Below are 19,668 nucleotides of genomic sequence, written 5' to 3' on the forward strand. Positions count from 1 at the left end.
TATCAAAAATGTCTTTTTCTTGCGACCACTCTCTGGACGGCAGCTTTCCGCCGTCCCCGGCGGAGGACAGGGGCTCCAAGCGGCTGTCCTGGGACAATCTGATGCACAGACTGGCCGAACTGAAGGGGCTCAACCACAGGCTCTCTGATCACTACAGCAGCAGGGAAACGGGTGAGTGTTGCAGGCTTTTGTCTGGAGATAGAGAGGCTCTGCGTTAGCTTGCAGCAATGGATTTTTAAATCGGACTGTAACACTGTCTTCTTGTAGTCAGATCTTATTTCTTACTGGGATATTAGATCTATGCTATCTCTTATAGTTATTGGTAGTTTTCAACAATGGAGCAACTCTTTCAGCCAGTTGGTTTCCTTTTGAGTTTATAGCATAAATCATTATGAATGGTTTTAGAATGAACTGATTACATTGTAGAGCTGCAACGATTAATCAATCGATTGAAACGCATTGCCAACTATTTTGATATTCGATTAATCGATCTCAGTATAACAATTATTTGATTAGCTTCTTAAATGTGAATATTTCCTGGTTTCTTCACTCCTCTATGACAGTAAACTGAATATTGTTGGGTAATGTGGACAAAACATGACATTTGAGGACATCATGGGCTTTGGGAAACACTATTGACATTTTATAGGCCAAACGATTAATCAAGAAAATAATTGATATATTGACAATGAAAATGATCGTTATTTGCAATCTGAATGACATGTGACCCTGTGTGTGGTCTTGTTTCAGGCTCTGTGACAGACATGTCCATATCGGAGTCGGAGAGCAGTGTGTTCTGTCGTCCCCTGGAGGAGACTTTGGCTGTTGAGGTCGTGGCCACCATCGCACAAAGGCTAAGCGACGCATCTCCTGCCCTGGGCTGCTCCCAGCTCATCGTACCCGACCGCCTGCTGCAGAACATCGGCGAGGTGCTGCTCCGCCTGGCTGACAATGAGCCCTGCGGCCTCAGGGGAGCGCTCATACACCTGTGCGTGGACCGGGGGGAGCAGGGCTCCATGTGCAGCGTGGACGAGTTGGCGGCAGACGCCAGCCTAGTCCCAACGTTCCATGTGACCCTGGTGCTGCGGCCCGAGGCTGGCGGACTGTGGCCTAAGGTGCACAAACTCTTCAGCGGTAACAAGTCCTCTGCACTTTCAAGGCACCTAAGACTCAGTTCTAGCTTCAGGGCCATCAGGAAGAAACTGTATTCCTCAGGGGAGCTGCTGATTGAGGAGTGCTGCTGACCAAGCACTCCTGTTCCCTGATCAATTCAACCTGATTCATCTGGACTGTGAAGAAGGCTGATAGTGATAGGTGAAGCATTGTCATGTTAAGAACGTCAAATAGCACTCAAAAGGGCTTCTCATTATAAAGTGGCATGCTGCAATGATGAACAGTGCTTTTTGGACCTATGTGAGTTAAATGTTTTTAGGCTGGACTGCAGCAGCAGGTCCAGCGCCCTATAAGGGTGAATGTCTGTCACTGATTGAGTGATGACATTCACATTGGTTGGCCGTGGGACGCCCATACACGGTCCAGCAATAGGTTATGACCTAGTCTTATAGGTCAATTAACAAGTGATTTGTCTTTATTACTGTATTATGAAACAACAATGTATCCAAGTTTTATGTGGAATTAATGTATGTGTCATGGCAGCTACTCCACATGAGTACAAGAAAAGTTTGCCATGACTCATCAGTGAATGAACATAGTTTTCAATTTGTTTTGAACGTAAATTCATGCCTGAGTGAGATGGTTTTATGTACGTCAAATATTCTCCTGAAACGGTGCTGCTTTTTGTATGACTTGACTATGTGACTTGAATCATGAACAAATAAATTATTTTCTGATAAGTCTTTGCACTGTTTTCCTTCTAAAGCCTTAGTAATGAATACATAAACACGTCAAAATCATGGCAAGTTGTGTGTGTGTGTGTGTGAGAGAATATGCAATAAAGACGGTCAGTCATTGGACAAATTTAATTGAAAGAAACTTTTATACAATTTTAGCATGATTAATTTAATAAATATGGGTTTACTTTTGTTTGTGCAATGATTTTCAATACTTATAATCCAACAGGCTACAAGCAAATCCACAGAAATAACATTAAATTATATACTAAATGATATTAGCTGAACTCAGATAAACCCTGCACTGTTAAAAGTAAATGTTTATTTACACTGGTATGAATGAACTATAAAAATCACACTTTTTTTGTAAGTGGCTCAGATGTCCGTCTACGAGAAGGCCAAGAGGTTTCTCAAAGCATGTCGCAAAACAAAGGGATCGGGGGACAGAGACGGCTAAATCTTAGCAGCTTCGTTTAGCATTCAAAAAGACAACTATGCTCTTACTTTCAACCGTGACGCCAAGTGGACTCTCACCAACCTGAAGACACAAGTGTTTTAAGAACATCTCAGCAGTCAACTCAAGGTTCTCACAGTTCTACAGGAAGTCAATCTACAGGAAGTTGCAGAGAGGTTCCCTGACGAGATCCGCTGCCCACCGTGAGTAAGGCATTCCCGATTCTCTTGGTTTGCTGCAGTAATATGCTCCAATTTGAGTGGGCTCCAACAGAGGGCTCCGAATTAGATTCAAGTACCGAAGAACCTGAGAAGAACAGAAAAGCACCAGTGACACAGTTATGCAGTGATTCTACACGGGGTCAACTCTTGTTTGGATTAATACACACACAAACAAAGAAGACCACAAATCAAACCAAAAATTTGTATTTCTCATGTACAGCTCAATATCAGTGGAACGTGTACAACAATAGAGAGGCAAAGTGAAACGTCACTTCCTGCTTTTCTCCCTGTACTACCAGCGCTGGAAAGAATATGAATGGCGGTGAACGGAGAACAACGTTACTGTTTTGATCCCGTTTGAATTGTGCCACAGGGTGCCAATGTTAATTTTGTCGCCAAACTGTTGCACTACAAGTTATAAATCAGAAAGACTACATACACTGTCGCCTAAGTGACGTCACTTTCTCTACCGGCAAAGCTGAAGACCGGCGACATGCCACAAGCTTCCACGAGCTATGTAGTTTTTATACGAGACTAACACCTACGTTTCAGTTTGGCGACAAACTGCGACTTTCTTTACATGCAAAGTTGTGTTTTAAATGGACAAAATTAACGTTGGCACCCCCGTGGCACAATTCAAACGGGATAAAAAAGTAATGTTATTCTCTGTTCACTGCAGAGCATGTGAGCGGAGCGTGGGGATTTTGGCTTGAGCGGTGAGCGGGGACCAGAGCGGGGACCAGAGTGGTACCGGAGCGAAAGTTGGAGCGGCACCGATCACCCGCTCAGTCCCGCTCCAGTTTCGATCACATGTTCGAACCAGAATGCATCGGTGCGTGGCCATGTGCACGCCCACTATTTTCTTGCCAGCTGCTGCGAGACGAGAAGGAAGAGAAACGAACATGCAGCCGACTCTGCTGAGCTCATGTTATTTGTAGTGAGCAATGCCCATTGCCCAGGCGTTTAAACGCAAATGAAAACACCCTGGCCTTTTGATCTTTTTTATTCTTTTGAGTGGAGCGGAGCGGTGAGTGCGAGTGGGTGAAATCTGTGTCGAGCGGGGAGCGGAGCGGTCTGGAGCGGCTGTGAGCTGGTGGAAAGGGCCGCTCCATGAGCGAGGAGCGGTAATTATCACCGCTCCACTCCGCTCACATGCTCTGGTTCACCGCCATTCATATTTTTTTCAGCGCTGGTACAGGGAGAAAAGCAGGAAGTGACGTTTCACTTTGGCTCTCTATTAAGGCCATGTACCGCTTATGGCAGCAACTATGTGTCAATGTCACAGTGAAGATTGTGGTAACTTACCCATATGTGCCAGTGGTTTCTAGCCATGTAGAATAACCTGAATCTCAGATAGTCTGGAACAGCTAGGAGTTCCCATCCTCTGTGCCCTTTGGTACAAGTCAGAATCCCCAAAGTAACGAGCACGATACAGTAAACCTTCCTCTGAGAAAAGGAGAGGGAGAGTACGTCAGTAGAGGGAGAGTACAGTACGTCAGTGAGGAAGGCCTCAATCGAATCTTCTAACACTCTTGAATAATAAAGCAATAAACAAATTAGCGCCAAATCTGTCACAATGATGCACCGAAAATACACTGAATATAATGGAGCTGCTGTCTTGTAGTAGACTCACTCTGTTGCTTCTCCTTCCAACAGTTGTTTCTGAGGTTGGAGATGTAGTCTTCTTCCACACTTTTCTCAACGTTTCTCAGGTTACTTCCGGAGAACTCTTCGTTGAAACGGTCTCCCACATAGAAAGGCACCTTCAGGGCTGGCGTATGCCTCTTTTGAATATGGCCAGCTGACCTGGTCCGCAGACAAGATACAACAGCCGAGAGTCAGAGACAAACGATGCCGTGTGCTTTGCAGAATGACACAATGGACACAGACTTACGGGCGGTAGCTAAGGCTGTAGGGGGGCTGGGACACCATCATCTGGCTGAGGGCAGAGACGACGATGAGGATGAAGATGGGCATCAGCTGGACAAACAGAGCCAGACCTCCCTACACAGAGAGACAATATGCTGATTTATACCATGGTCTGGGTGAATACTCGATTCTGATTGGCTGCAAGGTGTCCATTAATTTGTGATAATGTACAGTGATAATGTACACCTAGCTAAATGGTCTGTTCACCGTTCATATCAATGCGCCAGGATCACGACAGAGCCGTTTGAGCTCTATACCACCGTTAACGCTTAATATGGCACTTTTATAAGTTTAGAAAAAAATGTAGTCGGTCAAAGTAACTATTTAGATTACCCCTGAGTGCTCAGTTTATTAAAAATAACGGCTATTTAGAAATCTGATTTTCGTTCTGGTCAGCTGACAGAAGCCGGGCTCTCAGCTGTCAACTGTCAAACCCTCTGTTTACAACTTACAGCAACCAGCAGCCAGGCGCTCTGGGAGAGCGCGCGCTGCCTCTTATCACTGATACAAATCAAGTCGAAGAGGGAAAAGACGAGATCAACAAACAGAAAACAACGAAATGGGCAGTTAACAGCAACACACTGAGAGACATCCTTGCACAAAACATACCTGGACTCCCACATAAGACAACCGGTGGTTTTCAGTCTACTCCAGCCTCGCGCCATTTACGTCGTATAATTCCCTTGAATGCGAGAATTAACGAGCCAGTTACATGGCGTTGCATTCTTAGACATTGCCGTTTGCTTTTATTTTGTATGTTACATACAATTGGCTAAATTATTAGTTAGCTTGACTCTAGAATTGTGCCAGGGGCAGGCACTAAGCGGCCATTTTATCCAATGATAGCCTAATCTTGAGCAGCCGAGGGGACTATTTTGTCTCGCCGGTTCTCAACTCATATTCAAGGTTATGAAAACTAGATTTTGATTGCAAAATGCATGGAAATATAAATTAATGGTCTTGTTTTGTTTCTTTGGCAAGTGACCATGGTATAAGCGGGTTAATGCACTTCGAGGTGTCCATTATCAGAAATTATTGGACGACGTGGAGGCGTGAACCGTCTGAGGCGAAGCCGAGGATGGTTGCCTCCGCGAAGTCCAATAATTACATACTATACAGTAGTACAGTAGTATCCTTTCTCCATGCACCATGGAAGTAGGTGAAGTTGTGCTAGAAACCTCTACTCTGCCTACAGATGTACAGTAGGTGCTACAGTTTCATTACAGGACCTTCATACACAGCTGGTAAAAAATGCAACCATTATAAGGACTTACATCTCTCTGTTGTTCTCCTCTCCTCTCCCCTTGTCTATTCTGTTGGCCAAAGTGCATTCTGCCATTTCTGTAAACGTGGACATTGCCTGAAAAAGAATATAAGAAAGAAATGAGATCATAAACATACACATTATCAGTGGTTCTCAAGCATGTGCCACCGAGGCCCAAAAGCAAGCTGGTGCTCATTCCTAGAGCAAAAACAAAAGTGTTGCGTTTGTATTTTGTCATAAGCTACATTTTGATCAGAGGTTGCGTTACACTTTCTCGTTGTCTGCCATTTTGACAGACATTATGTCTGTCATTTGACAGGAATATTCAGTTAATTTGTTTAATTATGGCAACAGGGAAACTCAGTCGCAGGGTATCAAAAATTAATGTGAACAGCTTGACCCGCATAAGACTATAACCAGAATATTGCCAATAGCCAGGTTGCTCTGTGCATGTAAATGTAGCTAGAGATATAATAATAATTAATAATAATTGATTGGATTTATATAGCGCCTTTCTAGACACTCAAAGCGCTTCACATATCAGGGGAGGGAGGGGGAGGGAACTCAACTCAACCACCACCGATGTGTAGCACCCACCTGGGTGATGCACCAGTTGGCATGGTGTTTGAGTGGAACAGAAACCAAAATACTCTTAGGCCTTGATTGGCACATGGTTGAAAACCAGTGCACCAAAGTACAATACGAGACCCTAATTGACAATGTATACATCTGTCTTCCACTTACTTGATGGAAAGCCTCCACCAAAGAACATGTTGAAGAGGTCCTCAGGTGAGATGTCTGCTTCAAAGTCATGACGTTGGTGCCTCTGTCTGGTTGGGTGTGATTTTTCCTCTCCATACTGGTCGTACTGCTTCCGTTTATCAGTGTTACTCAACACAGCATATGCAGTTCCAATAGCTGAGAAACACACAAACACACATATTCAGTCAGAAGTTTACGCACTCACTCATTCACATATTTAGAAGGATTGAGGATTACTTTCAAGTTACCTTTGAATGCCTCTGTGGCTCCTGGTGCGTGGTTTTTATCTGGGTGGAACTTCAGAGCCAGCTTCCTGTAAGCCTTTTTAAGATCCTCCTCAGAGGCCGTCTTTTCAACTGCCAGAATTTGGTAGTAATCTTTACAGCTCTTAATCCTACAGGTGAAACCCCACCAGAGATGATTAGCAGATTGCATCACAAAGATAACAGTCATTTCATAGTAACGATGTGACAATCAAATAAGTTATCAAGCCCCAAGTAAAGATGCCAACCTACCTCTGAACAGAACATACACTGATCAATTTAGCAGCTAGCTATACATATGACAATTCAGACATTATAGATAAATCGAAATGAAAAACAAAGCTACATGGACTAACTTTTTCACAGCGTCCAGCTGGTCTGCGGTATAGGGTTTGGCTGTGTCTGTGGCCCCCTCTCCCGACACATGGGCCTCGTCTCCGTGGTTGCGATGTCTCATTCTGGGAGCATCTCCGTTCATAGGACTGCCATTCTCATCTGGGGGCTTCCCATTCTGTGTTAACGACTCCAATAAGTCTAAAAAATAAATACGGAGAAAGAAAGCGGGGTAATACGATATATGATTAAGTGCACAGGTTCAGTTTGCCACATTATTCCAAATGCCTTTCGTCAAATACGTTAGCTAGCTAACGGCTATCTGTTAGCAGCAAAGATGCTAGGGAAGCGACAGTCAGACTGCGAACGTGAATACAACAGTTAACTAGTTCCAAGCACCACACGTAAATCAATTACCAAGAAAATTAAGACGCCGGGGGCAGGGAGCTGGGAGAAAACTACAAATACCAGTGTCGGCGACGAGGTGCTAACGCTACTACTCATTATGCTAACGTTAGCTATTTTCGCTTGTGCAGCGATGGCCCACAGACTGAGATAAAATCATTGGTGTAACAGAAACAGATTCGACGTACTTTTGGCTTGGTCTGTTGGAAACAAGCGCTGTGCCTTTTCCAGAAACTTCCTGGCTTTGTCCGGCAGATTATTGCTGATCGCATTTAGAGAGATTTTAATGCACCGCTCAGCTTCGTCCTTGTTTGAGTCCATCGCGACACAGCGGAACTGTTTACTTGCCCCTGGACGCACCGAGATGACGTCGATGAGAGAAACTGCTTCGCTCGTAAATAATACGTCATATCAATGACACGCTCTGAACTGTCTGAAACGCTGGAAAAGAAGCTGCTGTGTTTCCATTGAAATCGAAACCACACTCGAATGATTCGTGTAGCCTTCTTCTGAGTAGGTTTGCTATTCTTTGAGATACTTCTTGGTGCCTTCAGCCCTCTGCAATCACTTCCTTGAAAAGCCTTAATGTCATGATGGCGTTAGCAGCTGCATGCAGGACGCATGCATTTGTCAAACACAAGATTCCTGATTCTCTGACGAAAGCACGTCTGTGTTTTTCAACTAAGGATGTTATTTCAGGTGACCAGGGGAAATCACCACTAAAGAAACGGCGGAAAAGAACTCCTAATAATGAGCACCTGCCCTGGGAAGAAAGACTGGCTGATGCTGTCACCCCTCTGTGGAGGCTGAGCTATGATGAGCAACTCCAGCTGAAACAAAAGCATCAGGAGAGGATACTGTCGCAACTCTCATCATCATCATCATCACCCATCACCGGGAAACTCGGCTTCCCTCTCCTGCCTATTCTGCCATCACCGGTCAGGGATGGCTACCGCAACAAGTCTACTTTCTCCGTCAACAGAGGGGTGGACGGCAATCCAAAGACGGTTGGGTTATATGTGGGTACAGGAAGGCAAAGAAACATTGTCTGTGTCAATGGAGACCACCTGCTCAACATGCCAGAGAAACACAAGCTGGTGGCCAGATGCTATCAGGACTTCATTCGCCTTTCTCCACTGGAGCCCTGCCTGCTCTTCTACACCGGGGGTCACTGGAGGGAGGTCACGGTGAGGACCAACGCACAGGGCCGCACCATGGCTATAGTGTACTTCCACCCACAGGCGCTCACCCCAGAAGAGATAGCTGTCCATAAGGCTTCTCTCGTGGATTACTTCACCCGGGGTCCAGGGGCGGTCTGTCAGCTGGATTCACTGTACCTCCAGGAGAGCTCCATGACTCGCTGTAGTCACGAGGAATCCCCATACCAGCTGCTACACGGTCAGCCACACATATACGAGGAGGTAATTGACACAGTATCAGGACAGTGGGCAGTGCCAAGGCGTTGAACCATCCCATTCATCTGTTATAGTTTCTGACTGAAGCAGCAGGCATATTTGAAGTAGAAACTCATCATAAAACTAAAGTGACCAAAACCCAAGTACAATGTGTTTGGTGATGATCATATTGCTAATCCCATTCCTATGTTATGCTATCATTCACAGGTGCTGGGTTTCAAGTTCCGCATCTCCGCCGATGCCTTTTTCCAGGTGAACCAGGCAGCTGCTGAGGTGCTGTACGGCACAGTGCGAGACCTGTGCCTGCCAAACCCAGAGGGAGAGGGAGGAAGGGCGAAGGCAGGAGGTACTCTCCTCGATGTCTGCTGTGGGACAGGTGCTATTGGCATTACTACGTCTCCCAGAGTGGACAGAATCATCGGCGTAGAGCTCATCGAGCAGGCAGTGGAAGATGCCAGACACAATGCGGCGCTCAACGGTGTGCTGAACTGCGAGTTTCTCCCCGGAAAAGCAGAGGCGGTCCTCCCTGGGCTTATGCCCCAGCTGAGCACATCAGATGGAGGCCTCACGACCGTGGTGAACCCCGCCCGAGCTGGCCTGCACTACCGCGTGATCCGAGCGTTACGGAACCAACCCGCTATTCGCAAACTGGTCTACGTTTCCTGTAAACCGGATGGAGAGGCCATGAGGAACTTCAGGGAGCTTTGCTGTGCTCCAGACCCAGAGAAGAAGCTTACAGGACAGGCATTTTCCCCAACTCTGGCTGTGCCTGTGGACATGTTCCCACATACTCCTCACTGTGAACTGGTGCTACTTTTTGAGAGATAGCAAATACTTCTTTGCTTTTCTTCCTCACCAAAATGGTCTAAAGAGCCTAAATCTTGAGCATTATTTAGCCACCTTCCTGACAAGCTAGCATGACATGGTTGATAATAATAATACAATCAATGTCTTACGTCTTCTAGTTTAATATGATACCAGAAACGTCACTCTGGCTTTAAAACGGAGCCCTGCTACAGCCTCTGAAAGCAGATTTTCAAAATCGTGATATTTCCAGAATATCGCAATATTTCCTAAAACCGGCCCAAGCCTACTCCTCAGGGTTAATGTGTATGTGTAAAAACTGTTGTCTGTATACAAATTAAATAAAAAAAATCCAATGCTCTGGTGGACCACCAGGCGGAACCACTGCCACACACTTCTTGAAAACTCAGCAATTGGAGTCATTTATCCCTTCTGAGTCAGAGACAAACGATTGCTTTGTCTATCCTGCAGCAGCAGTATGTATACAGTAGATGGCGCCATTTTCACTTCTGCAGAGCCATCTACAGCCTTTAGGGCAGAGTTGGCTAAATATAACTGTTGCACAATATTGAACATGAGTTACAATTTTAGCGCAGTTGACTAAAGTTCATTCAGAATGGGCACAGTGAGTCGGCCAGATTTGCCTCCAGAAAGGTTACGTCTGGGTTATGTGTCGTCACGCATTGCGACAAGGTTGAAGATAGGGTGTTCTTTTTGCTCTCGAGTGAGGTAATGGGATGCTCATGTACTGAGGCACCAAACCCTCAGGCCACATGGCAGGTTCAGCACAAAGAATGGTCAATACATGCACTTCACAGCACTGTTGCCACAATACTGACAGCATCAAGAGGTAAATGCAGGTCAGTCACACAACTCACACATTTCATCCCTTTTGTGCTGTCAAGCTTCAAGGTTGAACACTTTCATCATTTTTGACAGACAGCCAATTCTGTTGTGAGCAGTATCTGCTCAAAAGAAGTGAAATTCCCTTGTGAAAATATAACCTTTCTTAGTCCTGTTCAAAACGGGTCCCTATTACAGAAATAGTGGACAATATAGCGTGTTTGGCATTTTTTAATAGTGTCCGAATTCTCAACTGTTAATTTGATTCACTATATACAGCCCACTATAAAATACCCACAATGCACTGCAATTTCTTGTGAACAGCGAATGTACCCTATGTTTTCTCCCATCTACCACAATGCATATAGTGAACAATAGTCAATATGCCAATTCCATGCTGCCCCAAAACGTGCGACATAAGTGGCATTGTGTTGTGATCAAACTGCACTTTCCAAATCATCCACCTGCCCTTCAGACTGCATCCCAGCTTGGTTTTTAGAAAGCTGTATTTCAGACGGTTGGTCCAGATATTTTAGCATTATTAACTGCTCACTACCCCCTTAAAGAAGCCTTCTCTAGATCTATCTGTAATTTTAGACCATCTCCATGCTGCCATTTTTATTATCGAAGATTTTAGAAAAAAAAATGTCTCCACGCCATCGCTCGATTGCTTTTATGAGCAACAATCACATTTTTGAAAAATGTCAGTCTGGTTTCCGCTCCCTTCATACATGACATACCTTCATAGCACGGAGACTGCTTTGGTCAAGGTCACAAATGACAAAGACCTGTACTTCATTTTAATTATCCTTGACCTCAGCTCAGCATTTGATACAGAGTAGACCATAATGTCTTGATCGACCATCTGAAGAACTATGGTGGCATCAGTGATGTGTCTCTGGATGGTTCTTGACTATTGCAATGTACTTACTCTGGTATCAGCAAGCAAACATAGACCACAGTTGATACAAAAATGCTGCTGCCATGCTTTTAAGAGAAGCGACCATATTACACCAGTCCTTGCTGCCCTTCACCGGTTACCTATGAGTTTGAGCATTGATTTTAATATTTGACTATATATTGTTTTTAAAGGTCTGCTAACTGATGAGCCTGATCACTACCTGAGATCCTCCATCAGGGCCCTACTGATGGTTCCAGAATCTCCACTTATCACTAAAGGTGACTGGTCCTTCAGCTGTGGAACTCCCCAGGCTCATTTTTATCTTATGTTGTTTTCTTAACTGATTGTATTGAAACAATTTAAAATGATTTTGATCTTGTTTTATCTTATTTTTGGATGTTATTTTATTGTTTGTTTTATCGTCAAGCACTTTGTTTTTAAAAGATGCTATAGTTTATTATTATTACATTTAAGAGTGGCCTTTTATTGTGACCAGCATAAGGCACGCCCATACAATAATCATGCTGTTTAATCTGCATCTTGATATTCTACACCTGTCAGAGGAATGGATGATCTTGGCAAAGTGCTCACTAGCACAGCGTTCAACACATTTGGGAACCAAATTTGAGAGAAATAACCCTTTTGTGTGCATCGAAAAAGTCTTAGATCTTTTATTTCAACTCGTGAAACAAAAGTTTTGTGTTTATATTTTTTGTTCACGTATTCTCCTGGAAATTAACATCGGGCGGAAAATACAGAACAATTGACACCCTTGTTCTACATGGTTTACTGGTTTGTACAGTTATTTGCACTTTTCAACTGTGTTTTGAAATCAGTGTAGCTTACAAAACCACAAAAAGTCCCCACTGGAGTGGAAGCTGTACTTTGTCATTTGGAAATGACAAATGAGCGAGATAGATAGGAGCCAAGGGGCCAGTCATGTGTACACTGATGTCTTCATCATGGTGCCAGGTCAGACAGGCTGCTGGTCCTGACAGCAGGAGGATGCTGCATATCAGATGAGCTGGCCTGTGGTAACCTGTGTTACACTTTGTAATCAGCCATATCAGATTGCAGAGTCTTTTAATCACATGCCGTTTGCTCAAGCCCACTAACCAATAAACATATTTTCACATCCACACTACTGATGTCACAATTGGACTAACACACCTCTTATCCAATATCTTGTTCAAGTTATCTTGCAGTTTATTACCTCCGCCAATTACCTGTGCCAATAAGGTTATGTTTTCAGTTCTGTCTGTCTGTCTGTAGACAGTCAGTCAGTCAGCAGGATTATGGAAAACCCCATCTGACTCACAAAATGTGGATATCATAGCAGACTATTGGGCCTTGGCTGAGGTCTGCTATAGTTTTCTTTATTGCAATAAATAATTAGTTTTTTTCTCATGGCCTAATGGCCTGGGTTATGACAATATATGACAATTATGACAAGATCGATTGTTCAATCTCTAATATTGTCTGTTTTTGATTATGGAGATATTGTATATATGCATGCCTCATCAACTGCTTTGAAGTCGCTCGACACTGTGTATCACAGCGCCCTGCGCTTCATAACAGGCGATTGTTTTCTTACTCATCATTGTATTTTGTATGAAAAAGTGAGCTCGCTCTCTCTGACGGCTAGAAGAGAACAGCACTGTCTCTTATTTATCAAGATTGGACAGCTTCCACTGTATCTGTCTTCACTTCTTAATCACATTAACACCAGTTATTGTACTGCATCTCTCTGGACTCATTTAGAGTTCTCCTTGAGAACACACTGCACGAGGAATGCACATGTTTTAGCTGATTATCATTTGTTCTTATTGCTCTTATCTTGTCTGTCTGTAAACCCTTGTATATGTTCATTGTAACAGGGCGCTCTTGAAAATGAGAGCTTGCTCTCAAGAGCCTTCCCTGTATAAATAAAGGCAAAAAAAAAATGCATCAATATACAGTCTTCTTCAGATTGGAGGTGACTTGCTGTGAGTTAGCTGTGTGATCGGATTAACTCCATATTAGACACTTTTAAATCAACTAGGAATCTCGCACGCGGGTGGAGACTGGAGGTGATGCGCCACTTGTCCTCTTCTCCCTACTTATACCTGTATACTCCCACCACTTATACCTCAGCCAGGAAGCACTGATGACATCACAATTGCTCAAGCGACATCACTGATGACATCACAATTGCCCAAGGGACATCACTGATGACATCACAATGGTGACACACACCACCGCCGCCACCCACTTAGCAATTTTAACTAGAATATCCATCCATCCCAAGCAGTACTGTACATTTCAATTTGAAGAACAAAAGTACCAGTGTGAACTTGATTCATTGTTATTGTTTCGTAGTCGATAATGGAGTTATCCATCTCCAACCAAATGGATTACAATGTAATTGCTTTGTGGAACCACATAAACCATTTGACTTTGGGACTGACACGCAGCTCCAATTGGTAAGGTATTGTTGGCTAAACTGGGTGTGTTATATGAATTGCCTTTTCTTGCCAGCGAATGATATCATGGCATCCATCTCTGCCTCTGACAATAAAACAAACTGCAGGCCTACAGGGCATGTCTAGATGCAAGTTCGGGAAAAAAAAGTTGGGAATAGTCTTCCAGTGACACAGACTAAATTCCCTTGGGAAAATCCAGATGCCACAGCAGCAATTGGCAGACAATGCCAAATATGTCATACCCATGGATGATGTCATGCCCCACAATCATCGAGTGGTATCCTCTGGTGATGTCATACGCCACACTGACTGATGATGTCCCACAATCATAGAGTGGTGGCCAGTGGTGATGATGATGTTATAGCCACTGATGATGTCATAGCCACTGATGATGTCATAGGAAGCGGCTGCACCGCTTAAAGAAACATGACTGAGAGACAGGATGCGGAACCCACAATACTATTAGATACGATCACAGTTGCTTGAGTGACTTCACTGATGACATCACAATTGCTTGAGTGACTGACATCACAGACCCGCTTACTAATTACTTGCTGCATCCGTTTATATCTGGCAATTGGCAAATTGCCAGTTGCTATAGCAAAAATCATAAATCGCCACGGTAAGTGGGAGTTTCTACTCGCAAACTTGGGTATACCCAAGTTCATCCCCTTTTCCTACAACCCCCCCAAACACCTCCCATATCCCCCACCCACCCCTCGAATCCCAACTCGCTACCAGCTTCCTATCCCTATGGCCCTTTAACCAAACGTCCATGAGTGACTGACTGAGTGACTGTCCTGACTGTTCTATCTCACTCGCTGTGGTAAAAACAGATTAGATTCATCAACAACAACAGTGAAGTGCCTGGTCAGTTGATGATTTGTGCTTGATTTGTGCTTCTGTGGTGATCATTTAGATATATGACCATCTATATTCTATAATGTTTCTATGGTGTTTTCCTGTGAAATGCGCTCTGCAGCACACATCTGTGCACCGGCACCGCGCTGGCATTAACATAGGTGCGGTTCCGCCACTGTTCCGCAGCCATTCTGCGGCCAGCGCTGCCCCTAGGCGACCGTGGCAACTGATGGCACAGTGGTAGCGCTGTCGCCTCACAGCTAGAAGGCCCTGGGTTCGATTCCCGCATAGGATGCTGCCCGCCCCATGTTTTCAGTGTCTACTGCCTGGGTGGGCTATCTCATCAAAAGGGCCTTTTGCATGTTCTCCCCGTGCTCTCCTGGGCGTTCCTCCATAGAACATCGGCATGGACCCCCACTAAAAACATGCAGAAGGGGGCATCCTGGTGGCTAACCTGGTAGAGCGCGTAACGCAAAGGCTTAGTCCTTCACACGGCCGAGGCGGGTTCAAATCTGACCCGTGGCTCCTGGCTGCCCCCCGGAGGAAAGACAAGCCTGGATGGGAGAAATGGAGACTATATTTCATCAGCCACCGTCAGGATGCGTGCATGGCTGGCCTCATGCGTGTGTTGGGTTGTCGTGTGATAATAAAGACGGCTTGACTTTGACATAAATGTGTGTGTGTGTGTGTGTGTGTGTGTGTGTGTGTGTGTGTCATGGCTGAGCAACTTGAGGTGGGAGTGGCCAGTTTGTCAGGTGTGCTGGGAGTGGCCACCTACTTATAGAAGTTCTCAATCTGCTCCTTGTACATCTCCATGACCACCGACCTTTTCAGCTTCATGGTCGAACCCAGCTCTCCTCCGGCGATGGAGAAGTCCTGGTCTAGTACAATCCATTTCTGGATGCGCTGGGCGTTTGACACAGCGTTCTCGTTGACGCAGTCGATTGCCTTCTGGATGGCGCCATAGATGACGTGGTCTTGGCCACCTGAGATGTCAGAGACACGCGTGGCACTGCTGCCCATCCTCCTGCACAGTTCCACGCCAGACGCTGTGAGCTCATCCTTTGGTGCGCCTGTCTCGCTGTTCTCCTGGCACTTAATGGTGAGCAACATGGAGAGGAACTTCCTTTCATCGCCGATCAGCATGGCGTTGCTGATGAGTGGCAGGGCCTTCTTCACGGCATCCTCAATGGGGACAGGAGGGATGTTCTCTCCTCCTGCTGTGATGATCATCTCTTTGATTCGGCCAGTGATGAAGAGGAAGCCATTCTGGTCATGTTTGCCCAGGTCGCCAGAGTGCAGCCAGCCGTCGGTGTCCAGAGCCTCCTCAGTCTTGTCAGCCCTGTTGAGGTAACCCATGAAGATGTGGCGGCCCCAGAAGCAGATTTCCCCATTGTGCAGCAGCTTGGTCTTGCACCCTTGGAGCTCCTTTCCACAGCTGCCGAGCCTGAAGACGTCAGGCAGGGAGATGGTGTGAGGACCAGTGCTCTCGCTCATGCCGTAAAACTCATACAGAGGAATGTCCAGGCTGAGGAAGTATTCCAGGGTGTCTTTGCCGATGGGGGCGGCGCACGTGTAGCACTTGTTGCAGCGCTCCAGGCCCAGCGCTTTACGCACACTCTCGTACACCAGCTTCTTGGCCACGTGGTATTTGAGCGGCATGCGTCCAGCTGCTCCGTTTTGGTTCATCTTGGTGAGATGAGTCTGCAGACCCACACCCTTGGCCCAGGCAGCGACCTTCCTGCGCACAGTGGACAGCCTGTGCCCGGCAGCTGTCATCTGCTCCTTCATCTTCTCCCAGACTCGTGGCACGCCTATGAAGAATGTGGGACGCACCTCCTTCATGGTGCTTACCAGAGAGCCCTTGAGGGCGTCTGGCTGGGCGAAGTAGGTAGCCCCGCCAACTGCCATGGGAGTCCAGATGTCAGCCAGCTGAGCTGCGATGTGGCTGAGCGGCAGGTAGCTGACCACATGCTGCTGGCCCTGGGTGGCGTCTGTCAGGCGCAAATTGCGGCTGATGGCCAACGCTGTCCATGTCAGATTGTCGTGGCTGAGCATGACTCCCTTGGGCTGGCCTGTGGTTCCTGAGGTGTAGATGAGCATGCAGCACTGGTTGGCCTTCTGGCTGGAGATGATCTTATCTAGGAAAGCGTCTGGCTCATCACATCCGAGCTCCATAAACTCTGCCCACGTGTACAGATTTGGTCTCTTCTCTTTAAGAGCTTCTTTGTACTGGATAATCGCTTTCAAGTGTGGCAGCTGGTCTTGAACCTGAAGTATCTTCTGCAGCTGTTTGTGGTCCTCGACTACAATGACATTGGCCTTGCAGTTCTCTGCGACATACTGGCACGCTTCAGGAGAGTTGGTGCTGTAGATGCCCACAGGAAAACCACCTGCCAAAATGGCACCGATGTTGGAGATGAACCACTCAGGGGAGTTGAAGCCGAGGATTCCGACACCGTGGTAGCGCTCCAGACCAAGCTTGAGGAAGCTCTTTGCTGTGATGCGGCACTCCTTGTAGTAGTCTATGTAGTTCATACTGCTGTTCTGCTGCTCGCCCTCCTTCCAGCTCAAAGCGGTGTAGCTGCCGAAGCGCTCCACGGCTGAGGTGAACATCTGGTTTACTGTCAAAGGGGGCTCGGCAGCCATGCCAGACTCCCCCAGCCTCAACTTCACCTCCATGTTGCCCTGGGAGGTCCACAGGCCGGGCTCCCCTGCTGCTGTCTGTGTGGACATCATGGCTCTCACTTGACAAACAATTGTTCGAAATGTCCTGACACAACACACTTTGCTCATAAATAGGACAATGTCCATGACATCACTGATGACATCATCACTGATGAGTGACATCGCACTTGAGGGGGACATCACTGATGACATCAGCACTGATGTCATATTGTCCTTTATGACGAGCAAGTGTGTGGTGTCATGGACATTGTCCTATTTATGAGCAACTTGAGCAACTGCAACCAATTGTGTGCCAAGACCACTGATGACATTCGAGTGACATCACTGATGACATCATCACGGATGACATCATCACTGATGAGTGTTGGGAGGGTTATTTTTAAAACGTATTCCACTAATGTATTCCATTAGATTACAATTGCTCAAGTGACATCGCTGATGACATCACAATTGCTCAAGTGACCTCACTGGTGAGTCGTGACATCGCAATTGCTCGAGTGGCATCACTGGTGACATTACAATTGCTCGAGTGAGATCATTGGTGACATCCCTGGTGACATCACAACTCCCCAACTGACAGCTTCGTTCTCAGCAACATCTTATCCCCTCAAACAGTAGTTGTATTAACAGTGAGGTGGCTAGGGCCTAATCACTGAAGCTGTATACAGTCAATAAGTTACAGAGCTGTATGTATTGTTTTATTTGTTTGTGCCCCTCTGGGGCCGGTTGCACAAAACACCTCGAGTTAAGATTTTCCTTAGGGTCCGAGTTAAGGCGTCCATAAAATAAAATCAGCTGCACAAAACACCCTTAAATCTTGTCCTTAAGTTTTCCTTAAAATGTTTAATCTTGAGGAGAAGACTCGAGGGTGTTTGGTGCAACCGGCCCCTGGGCTTTACTATGTTATCCTGAGTTTTAGCTGCGACCAGCAAGGCCAGCAGCTCTAGAAGTCATTCTATTGGTCGGTCCACAAAAGTGTGTGTGTGTGTGTGTGTGTGTGTGTGTGTGTGTGTATGTGAAGGTGTGTGTTTGTGTTCATGCCAATTGGCTAAAAGGGGGCAGTGGGGGTTGGGGATTTCACAATGGAGCCGCGTAGCGGCCTGATAATCTAGTGAGACATGTTGCCTCTACCAGACAAATACTAACAGTCTATGCACAGCCTTTTCTGCCTGGAGCTGCAGAATGCATGTTTGCCAAGATCAGTGCAGACCTTGGGGACGGTTAGCTGGTAATATACATTAGGTCATAATAAACAATAATTACTGAAAGCTTCTGTATAGGCTACTGCTTAGCAGCCTTTGTGATAATAATCACGTTTTTTTTTGTTCATTTTAATTCAGTTTTGCTCCTTTTCTCCTTCACAACTTCACACCCTGGCCTCAGCATTTTTCTCCTTCACAACTTCACACCCTGGCCTCAGCGTTGCCAGGGCCACGATAATTATCGTATTTGTACGATAATTTTGCCCTCTGTACGATGTACGATCAATAATCCCCAAATTCCCATAATGTACGATAATTTGATCATTTTGTGACACTTAGTTGCAACAATATACTAATATGGATCATATTGTCTGTTTATACAGTACATGACTTCTCACAACGTCAGCCAATCATGCATTCATGTCCCCTAGGACAAATCTCATTTTAGTTCCTACCGGTAGAGTGCTGGAATTTCCTACTCAAGTAAACTCAAGTAGAAGTATTATTATTTTGCTGTTCATTTATCTTAGTGGTATAAAATGTAGGCTACTTTAAAAGTAAAAAGCACCGAATTTAAAATGGAAAGTTGAACGTTGTGTTGTGATTTTCATCATGATCATCATCAGTGGGCGGGCGGTGTTAGTGGGCTGTCTGTTGATGTAACGATTTGTGACATCATCAGTGATGTCATAAATCAGTGAATTGTGATGTCATCAGTGATGTCACCTGAGCAATCGTGATTTCATCATTGATGTCGCTCAAGCAATTGTGATGTCATTCGAGCAATTGTGATGTCATCAGTGATGTCATAAATCCTTCCTGGCTGATGCTATAAGTGGTGTGGAAGCATGGCCAGAAAGCAAGAAGAACAAGAATGTTCATTTGGACTCTCAGGTATGATAATTCAACATTTCCCACCTGGCAACACTGCCTGGCCGAGACATCATTTAAGGCAGGGGTTTTTCAAAGTGGGAGGCGGGCCTCCCCAGGGGGGCTCCAAGCAGTTTCAAG

General features: G+C 45.6%; 3 protein-coding genes and 1 pseudogene across 4 annotated transcripts; 2 read left to right on the top strand and 2 right to left on the bottom strand.

Annotated features, from left to right (window-relative positions):
• Window positions 1–1,244, top strand: LOC310796338 (DNA damage-inducible transcript 4 protein-like; the record flags this gene model as incomplete). Its single annotated transcript, XM_083658513.1, has 2 exons — window positions 1–171; window positions 751–1,244. Exons 1-2 carry the CDS (start codon window positions 9–11, stop codon window positions 1,242–1,244), a joined length of 657 nt encoding a protein of 218 aa, XP_083514639.1. The 5' UTR covers window positions 1–8.
• Window positions 1,245–2,014: 770 nt separating this feature from the next.
• Window positions 2,015–7,802, bottom strand: dnajb12a (DnaJ heat shock protein family (Hsp40) member B12a; the record flags this gene model as incomplete). Its single annotated transcript, XM_083658349.1, has 9 exons — window positions 2,015–2,610; window positions 3,831–3,971; window positions 4,159–4,331; window positions 4,420–4,529; window positions 5,729–5,814; window positions 6,463–6,636; window positions 6,729–6,874; window positions 7,100–7,277; window positions 7,670–7,802. The coding sequence occupies 8 exons, from the start codon at window positions 7,800–7,802 to the stop codon at window positions 3,850–3,852; spliced, it is 1,122 nt and encodes a 373-aa protein (XP_083514475.1). The 3' UTR covers window positions 2,015–2,610; window positions 3,831–3,849.
• A 187-nt stretch (window positions 7,803–7,989) lies between these two features.
• On the top strand, window positions 7,990–9,788 carry trmt2b (tRNA methyltransferase 2 homolog B). Its single transcript, XM_083658338.1, has 2 exons — window positions 7,990–8,902; window positions 9,104–9,788. The coding sequence occupies exons 1-2, from the start codon at window positions 8,072–8,074 to the stop codon at window positions 9,722–9,724; spliced, it is 1,452 nt and encodes a 483-aa protein (XP_083514464.1). The 5' UTR covers window positions 7,990–8,071; the 3' UTR covers window positions 9,725–9,788.
• Window positions 9,789–15,541: 5,753 nt separating this feature from the next.
• LOC310796069 (long-chain-fatty-acid--CoA ligase ACSBG2 pseudogene) lies at window positions 15,542–17,503 on the bottom strand (annotated as a pseudogene). The gene has a single exon. The product of its transcript is annotated as a long-chain-fatty-acid--CoA ligase ACSBG2 pseudogene (transcript).
• Between the last annotated feature and the right edge of the window lie 2,165 nt (window positions 17,504–19,668).

The sequence above is a fragment of the Poromitra crassiceps genome (genome assembly GCF_964638095.1).
Source record: "Poromitra crassiceps genome assembly, chromosome: 22".
In the NCBI taxonomy this organism is placed as follows: Eukaryota; Metazoa; Chordata; class Actinopteri; order Beryciformes; family Melamphaidae; genus Poromitra; species Poromitra crassiceps.

Excerpts from the sequence above, each read along its gene's own strand:
- trmt2b (XM_083658338.1), top strand. The coding sequence starts at position 8,072 with ATGATGGCGTTAGCAGCTGCATGCAGGACGCATGCATTTGTCAAACAC. Across the intron at positions 8,903-9,103 it reads AGCCACACATATACGAGGAG|GTGCTGGGTTTCAAGTTCCG; the intron begins GTAATTGACACA and ends TATCATTCACAG.